This window comes from Fonsecaea monophora (assembly GCF_001642475.1).
Source record: "Fonsecaea monophora strain CBS 269.37 chromosome Unknown Scaff174, whole genome shotgun sequence".
Lineage (NCBI taxonomy): Eukaryota > Fungi > Ascomycota > Eurotiomycetes > Chaetothyriales > Herpotrichiellaceae > Fonsecaea > Fonsecaea monophora.
Window position 1 is genome coordinate 37,396 of NW_019174105.1, and position 8,046 is coordinate 45,441.

Genomic DNA, 8,046 nt, shown 5'->3' on the forward strand with positions numbered 1-8,046 from the left:
AATCTGGTTACAGCCGGGTTCTGGGGAGCGCTGCCTGTGTAACCCATCTCCTAGTCACCGCCACCACTTGTAGACTTTGTTGCCCTGGCATAACATGGACTTGTGGCTGGGGTTATAGCGGGATGATAAACCCATGCACGGCGGTTGGCTGTTACGCTGGTTGCTATCGCCATGAACACTGAGACCTGGTGGTCAAAAAGACGCCAATGCAGACTCGTCGACTCTAGTAAAGTTGTTGGTGGACAGGCATTTGACTTGTTTCATGGCCTGGAGGGCTAACGTGATGTGCCGCGTGGGGGCGAGATACAATGAGGGTTTTGGTATACGAGGAGATGGAGTAAGTTTGGCAGGCGAAGCGTTCTCCCAGGCTTTGATAGGTGGTATGGTGGTACTATTTATGATGAATTAGATACATCACCTCTCAAGGCAGAACTCTAGAATCTGTAGTAAAAGTATCTCAAACTGGAGGCTGCGCAGTTGGCCTCTCAATTGATCCGCCGAATGGCATCATCGTCACCACCACCATCATCATCATGCACTCTTTGGTCAAAGCTTTCCCCAGATATCCTGTCGATCTCAGTCTCGAGTATTTTTAGCCCTCCATCATCTTGTTGGCTGGGCTGGGGGCTTTTGGAGACACTGAACTTCACGGCGCACGTCTCGTTGCCAGGCCCCATCCTTGACAAAGAAATTCGCGGCTCTGTCAACGTTCCTTCACCGGCATCAATACCATCATACTCAGCTGTGTGGTTGCGCTTGCGGAAAAGCCACTGAAACAGCACCAGAGGCGTGCATGAAACCCACATCAACTCACGCAGCGACTTCGGGTGCCCATCTTCGTCGTCGCTCGTTTCTTCACCTTCGAGTGCTTTAGGCTCTTCGCCAGCCAACCTTTCAAGCGACCGCCCCATCGTTTCCGGGATGAGAAAGGAACAGAGCAAACCCAACAGTGCAAAAGCACCTAGTATCTGGATAACGTGAGGAAGCCATGGTGATGCGTCGGTCTCGCCCTTTTCAAATCCGATGCCTCGCAACGGTCCTGTCAGAGCTTGAGCGAGAACAGCACCGACTTTGCCAGAGGCAGCCGCCAGTCCATGACAAGTGCTTCTGTACCTTGTTGGAAAGCATTCACCCGGCACAATGAAGGTTGTGGAGTTAGGGCCTTCGAAAAATATCAATCAAGAGTGCAGGACGGGTTCAAAGCCATTATGACTCACCAAAATTGACGAAGAACAGGATCAGGACGAACACAGCCACCCGCGATGCGTCAGACATGCTCTCGAAGGAACTCCCGAGGATCAAGAGGAGGATGGTGATCATGACGAACCCTCCCACTTGAATCGATTTGCGCCCTATACGGTCCACAAGCAGGATTGCGCAGATGGAGCCGGGTATAGCACCAGCCACCACCAGGACCAGATTGCCAACCGCACCGCTTCGGAGAATCGTGTATAGCCGTGTAGGGTCGCTGTTGTTGTGAGACCCGAATCCCATTTTTTGGAGGAAGATAGTGTTATTCAAGGCCAGGGCATAATAGGCCACATCCAGGAAAAACCATGACCCGCACGTTCCAAGGAGAACCCAGCCATTGAAACCTTGTCGAAAGTATCGCCTGAAGTCGCTCCATGACGACTGAGGTACAACGGCGGCGTCAAGGCCGCCTAGGGTCTCACCAGGTCTCAGACCGGCGCGAATCTCTCTTCGCTCATCCTCGACTTCTCCTTGTCCAGTTCTGGGTCCAATTGTGTTCTGCACCCATCCTTTGTAGTCGGCAAACCCCTGCTCCACATCACGATTCACATCAAAGGTGTATCGAGGTGTTTCAGGGATGGTCAGGCGGTAATAAAGTGCGATCGCCGCAGGAACGGCGCCGACACCGATGATGATGCGCCACATTCTATCCACGGCCAGGTTTGCAGCAGGAGTTTGAGTACAGACACTGTCCTGACAGACATTGTCGTCGTTGTCAATTTGATCTCGGAATGATGCAATGACAATCGTGGCAACCAGGCTGGCGATGAACTGACCGAGAGCCTGGGTCGAGAACACGGCGGCAACCATCGTGCCTCTCCATTTGGTCGAAGCGAACTCGGACGTGATGATGTTGGCAAGAGGGTAATCGCCACCAATGCCAATACCCATGAGGATTCTCCAAAACACCAGCAAGCCTGTTATGCCGATTGCTGACGAAGGACCGGTGATACACTGGCCCAGAGTTGCCAGCCCGATGATCAGCAATTCATATCCATACATGCGCTTTCTCCCGACCCTGTCGGCAAGCCAACCAAAGAACAATTGGCCGATGATGGTGCCAACAGAGGTCATGACCTTGATCAGGGTATCATCGACCTGAGGAATCTTGTTCCCGTGCTTCGGGAAGTAACAAAATCCACTTGCACGATTTCTGTTAGCCTGCGCAGATGACAGGGCGGCTTGAGGGACAGGAGTCGTGCGCCACAGAAACAATGAGAAGACGGCTTTACATCATGTCAGATACCAGATTGATGGCGAAAATCTGGAGGAATGTCAGTGTACTCCGACCCAGTCCTGGTGACAACTTCGCACATCATAGCTGTCCGTCAGGAAGCCAGTCCCCGCTACCAGGATAGCGCGAACATGAGCGCGGCTGAAAGACCGTTCATTGATATCCCGTAAGATGAGACGACGGCGAAGAGTCGGATCCTTGTGCAACGTCCATAAGCGTCTGGAATGTACACGGCGTGAAGCACAACTCAATAAGTCCAACTTACCTGTATATGCTTATACTCATCCTCCAGGTCTCGAAAGGCTTTATGCCTCTTGACCATGATGGATAGCTCTGACTCGTACACAATCTACCGATGATAGATCGAAGGACCACGAGCAAGCGAATTCGTGTATTGCACAGATGTAAATCTCATCAAAACCATGGCGAGGATCACTGTTTACCTTTGGAAGCAAAAGGTACATGGCGCAGGATTCAAAAGCACTCAATCAGGCTGGGTTCGCCTTGCGAATGGCCCAACCACATTAGTTTCGCTGGAAGAGGGATGGCCATCGTTGGCCTCGCTTCCAAGGCCAACACCCAGGGGATTCGCCTTGGGGCGCAGCATGCAGATACAGACCATCTACCTCGTACCCTGGGAGTCATCTAGCCAGCCACGCCAGCCTTATGCGATTCTGGATGAGCCCCTGAACCCTGCGGCTGCACGCGCCCGACTCCCAGACACCATTGGGTCAATACAATGCCTGAGCTCCCTGTCACATACACTGACTGACCGGATCCCAGGTTCCTCTGAATCAGTCTGTTCCGCATTGAGCCAGGAAGAACAACACAGCCGTTGCCATGTTTCACAAGTTGGCGCCTCTCCACTACTTGTCGCTATCTCTGGATTTTATCTAGCGCGAAGTGCTAGTAGCAAGGCTCACTTGTTGCCCACGTTTCTTTCGTGCCTCCTCCAATTGGCCCGATTTGTTCGTCTTCATCAAAGCAGAACATGTTGGCAGATTCGCGGCTCGTGCAGGACCCTCTGCCCACGCGCGGAGGCTGCCGACGAGCTTTGAACCTCGCCTCACCCACTGACAAGAATGACCATGCTGATGACTCTCCTGGGGCAGGACCGTTCATGGAGTCTCTCCATATCCATTTGACGGCATCGGCTTTTGGAGGTGACATTCTCCAGGGAATATTGCTTCTGTTTGGGAACCTCCCCCAATATTTGTCGCCCTATGGCTATAAACGGCGTAGGAGATGTTATTGCTTTGGTTCAGATCACCACACAGGCAGCAAAGACACTTCACGCTGCTGCGCATGCCCCATACGAGATCAGGCGCTTCATCCAGGAGACAGACCGATACCAATCATGCGTGGGGATAGCTGCGAGCAGACTACGCCGGCATGGTGCCATTTTGAAGGACCACGCTGACGTGAAGAGCAATATCCAGGGTATGCTTGAACAGTGTGCAGAGACGACCAAGAAATTGAGAAAGATCGCGACGAGGTATGAGCACATTGTGAAAAGGAAGGGAGCGGCCACTGGAGCAGACGCTGCCTGGCTTCAATGGATCGAAGCATTCAAGACCGTGTACCAGACGATCGAGTGGACCACCAAAGGCGTCGTGGTCGAAGGCCTCCGAGCAGAACTGTCACGACATATTCAGATGCTAACCTGGCTGGAAAATGGACTGCTCTCGTAAGTTGTTGCTGGGATCAAAGAGAAATCAATCCTTGGGAGCTGATTCAGCCTCATTGCAGCGAACAGGTTGGTCAACTTTCAGTCCAGGTTAGCAACATGCATGACATGCTCGCCTTTGCAATGTCAAGCCCGTCTCCCACCCCGTTGTCAAGTCCCTTTGGCCCATCACCTAATCCGACGTCACCATCGATCACGGTAAGGGGTTCTGGAAGCCAGGTTAATTCTCCAGAACTTGCATCAACTACGCAAGCTCAACCTATGGCTCCTCTGTGGCTGCCAGGTCCAACATTCGACATTGATGATTATGACTTTGGACAGGATATTGAGGACCAGTTGGTACTGCCAGAAAGTTTTGTGGGCGTCACCCCTGGCGATCAGTATCGCCACGTCAAGCTCGCGTCCATCAAAGAACAGAAGGAATTCGTTGAAAATCTTACTGCCCATACTAGCTTCACCGAAATGTACCTATAGCCTTGAACTGCGGTAATGTGGAAGGGCCATTGCTGATCTCTTCACAGTCGCGTCGAGTCGGTCCACTTTGTCTGGCGGAAGCCTGGAGCTCCAGATGGAGTTTTGATAGAGGCCAGCGATTCGGGCAGAGTGCTACTCGTTAAGAATGGGGCAGCCGTGGAGGATATTTGGACCGTGAACGACAAGAGAACGATACGGTTCAGGCAACGAGGTCCGACTCCATTCTTCTCCCTGAAAAACGTCAGTCAGCACTTTACACCTAACAAGAGCTCCATCTTCGTCTTCTAGTGCCCACCTGGGAATACATTATTCCATACTCAATCAACGGCGACGAACTTACGGCTGTTGTCGAGCAAGGGGAGGGTTTGACCTTCTTCACAATTGAAGAGGGTCAGCGGCGGGATCATCCGAGGATTCCAACTACTTGGGTCCAGTACAAGTTCAAGAGTGTACCTGGTAAGTCGTTCCTTTGTCGCGTAACCAGTTTCGGGGGTAAAACGAAATTGATTTAAAACTTGTTGGGATAGATTGCGAGCTGTTTCAGCAGGTTGTCTACGGGTCCACTCTTCGACTTGTGGTACCTGTGACTGAGATTTGTCGGCCACATCGAGGCAGAGACGATGATCGTCTGGTGGGCTTCGAGAACGTCCGGGTCTGGGAGATGCAGTCGGAGATGCGATTCATGGTGCATTTAATCCAGGAAAAAGGGAAGCGGCGGAAGAAATACCTGGAATTCAACCGTCGGTATCTCTCCAGGACTTGGTGGTGGTCGTGCTACTGACGTCCAGAGGGTCCAGTGTGTCAAGACAGCATCAAGATCGAGAGTAAAGGGACCGGCCGCAAATCCACGCTATTATTGACCGGTATCCATGCTCCAATCGACGACATGGAATTTCAGAGGAGAGCGTCCACGTCGACCCTGAACTCGGACTCAACCCTGGGTCCGACAAAGTCACTAACGAGACGTTTCTCCTGGGATCGAAGTCTGCCCTACCTGGACAAGGCGGAAATCTATTTTAGACAACAAGAAGGTAGGTGGTCAGTTGGGTGCTTTCTTTCCCTCAAGGTTTGAGGCGCTGACTATTCGTGTCGACATAGACCGTGATAGTCTCCTCCACCTTGCACTGAGCTGTCGACCAAACAGGAAGAAGAGCGGGTGAAACAACAGAAGGGACGAGTGGATCGCGGCACGAACTTGGAAAGCAGTGTTGACCTGCTGCGTTGACCTTAGGAGTGGAAGGTTCGAAGGCTGCAGAGTCGAGATGCTGAACACACATTCAACCATTCCTCTTTGACCGGTGGACATAACACGATATGAAGCGCTTCTAGAATGTCTTTCATCGAGAGTCGCACCACCGCACGAGAATAGCCGACGATGGACTCGACGGTCGAGCTTGCCATTCGAGGCAACTCGGAGGTACCCAGAAAGAGCACAGTGTTTCCTGGGCAAGGAGGATGAGCGAAGCGATCAGACAAGGCATGCAGCTTGTTCTAAATCGCATCCCATACCATACCCAGCGAAGCATTCAGAGAAATCGCCGCATCAAAAAGCCGAGCGGAACGATGCTGACGGCATCTTTACCTTCATAGTCACCCACGCCTAACCGGAAGCTCACGACTATGTAAGGAACAGGGACCCTCGCAAGAGACGATCAGGATAGATAGATTGATGGAAGGGGAAGAAGGAACAGACTTCTGGTGGTAATGATGAAATACATACACCAAAAGTCGAGAATTGGAACCAGCTTCAGATACCCACCCAGATGGCAAATACTTATAGATGGATGTATAGATGTATAGATTGAATAGGAAATACCCTCTCACCAGCACGTCATGCAGCTCCGGGATTTTGGACCTGTTCTATAGACCGAGATGGACAGATAGACAGACAGACAGACCTTGTCGCATCAAGAGGTCATGAGGCCTTTCCACATTGAGCCTTGTCATAGACACAACATAATTGTCCTTGAATGTAACTATGTACATACTTTACTTAGTGTGGATACTGCGTGGTGACGATGAGGCCGAGGCTGCACAACTGATGCCGCAACGCGGGGCACGCAAGCGAAGCAAAAAATAATAGTCAAATCTCGCATCATCGACCTCCACCTTGCATCCATCAAGCTGCGTAGCTGCCCACCATCTGCTTACCAATTGGGGTTTTGTCCTCTAACAGAGATTCGCACCTTTCATCTCTCCTCCTCGTACACGAACCCGCTCTTACTCGCGAGGTATAAAAAGAAAAAAAGGGTAGCATTTGTATACCCTGTTCACGCACACACACATATACCACCCCCGTCGTCAGACAAGAATACCTTGCACCTTGCCTACCTCCCCTCTTCTCCTCTCTCGCCTCCCCCAATAGAGAAATATTTCATCATGTTCACTGGCCTCGTCGAAACGCTCGGCACCGTCAGTGCGCTGGTGGCACTCGACCCCTCGACATCGGGCGGCAACGGCACCTCGCTGACCATCTCGGACTGCGCGACCATCCTCACGGACGCGGCGCTGGGCGACTCGATCTGCGTCAATGGCACGTGCCTGACGGTGACGGAGCTCGAGCCCTCGCAGCCGCCGTACAGCTCGTTCAAGGTCGGGGTGGCACCCGAGACGCTGCGGCGCACCAACCTGGGCTCGCTGAAGGAGGGGAGCAAAGTCAACCTGGAGCGGGCGGTGAGCGCAGCCACACGCATGGGCGGCCACTTCGTGCAGGGCCACGTCGACACGGTGGCGTTGATCGCGAGCGTGACGCCCGACGGCAACGCCCTGACCTTCCGCCTGGCCCCGCGCGACCGCGCCGTGCTGCGCTACGTTGTGGAAAAGGGATACATCACCCTCGACGGCGCGAGTTTGACCATCACTAAAGTCAACGACGCCGACGGTTGGTTCGAGGTCATGTTGATCGCGTACACGCAGGAGCGGGTCGTCATGGCGGCCAAGCAGCGCGGCGACGAGGTCAACGTCGAGATCGACATTGTCGGCAAGCTGGTCGAGAAGAGCGTCGTCGGGTACCTCGAGGGTGCTGCGGGCGGAGAACAGGGCGGCGCCCCGGCCATGCTGGAGAAGATTGTGGGCCGATTGGTGGAGGAGAAGTTGAAGATCGTACAACAGCAGCGGTAGGAGCTGGCCATGTATGAGATTTTCATGGAGCAGTTGAGTCCGAGTCCGAGGCCTCGGACTCAATCGCCTACCCAACGATAAAGAATGGGAAGGGTGTCTGTGTCTTATTGTCCGCCAACATTCAAAACCCTCAGCGGCGCTAATAGCAAAAGACTGATCAACACACCGTTTTTAACAGCGCAAGACAATAAGAACCCCTTTTGCCCGAGCATGTGATTGACGATGGCTCTACTTGTTACCCGCTTCGGCACCCGGTGTCTTCTCTCCGCTTGAGGGGATT

The 8,046-nt window shown here is 52.9% G+C and overlaps 2 protein-coding genes across 2 annotated transcripts; one reads left to right on the forward strand and one right to left on the reverse strand.

The window, feature by feature from the left end:
• Positions 1 to 485: 485 nt before the first annotated feature.
• AYO21_11667 (phosphate:H+ symporter) lies at positions 486 to 2,807 on the reverse strand (the record flags this gene model as incomplete). The annotated part of the gene is made up of 5 exons (XM_022661551.1): positions 486 to 1,162; positions 1,218 to 2,404; positions 2,484 to 2,515; positions 2,566 to 2,682; positions 2,751 to 2,807. 5 exons carry the CDS (start codon positions 2,805 to 2,807, stop codon positions 486 to 488), a joined length of 2,070 nt encoding a protein of 689 aa, XP_022506149.1.
• A 901-nt stretch (positions 2,808 to 3,708) lies between these two features.
• AYO21_11668 (hypothetical protein) lies at positions 3,709 to 7,766 on the forward strand (the record flags this gene model as incomplete). Its single annotated transcript, XM_022661552.1, has 7 exons — positions 3,709 to 4,172; positions 4,235 to 4,636; positions 4,694 to 4,857; positions 4,914 to 5,102; positions 5,174 to 5,386; positions 5,435 to 5,677; positions 7,012 to 7,766. The coding sequence occupies 7 exons, from the start codon at positions 3,709 to 3,711 to the stop codon at positions 7,764 to 7,766; spliced, it is 2,430 nt and encodes an 809-aa protein (XP_022506150.1).
• Between the last annotated feature and the right edge of the window lie 280 nt (positions 7,767 to 8,046).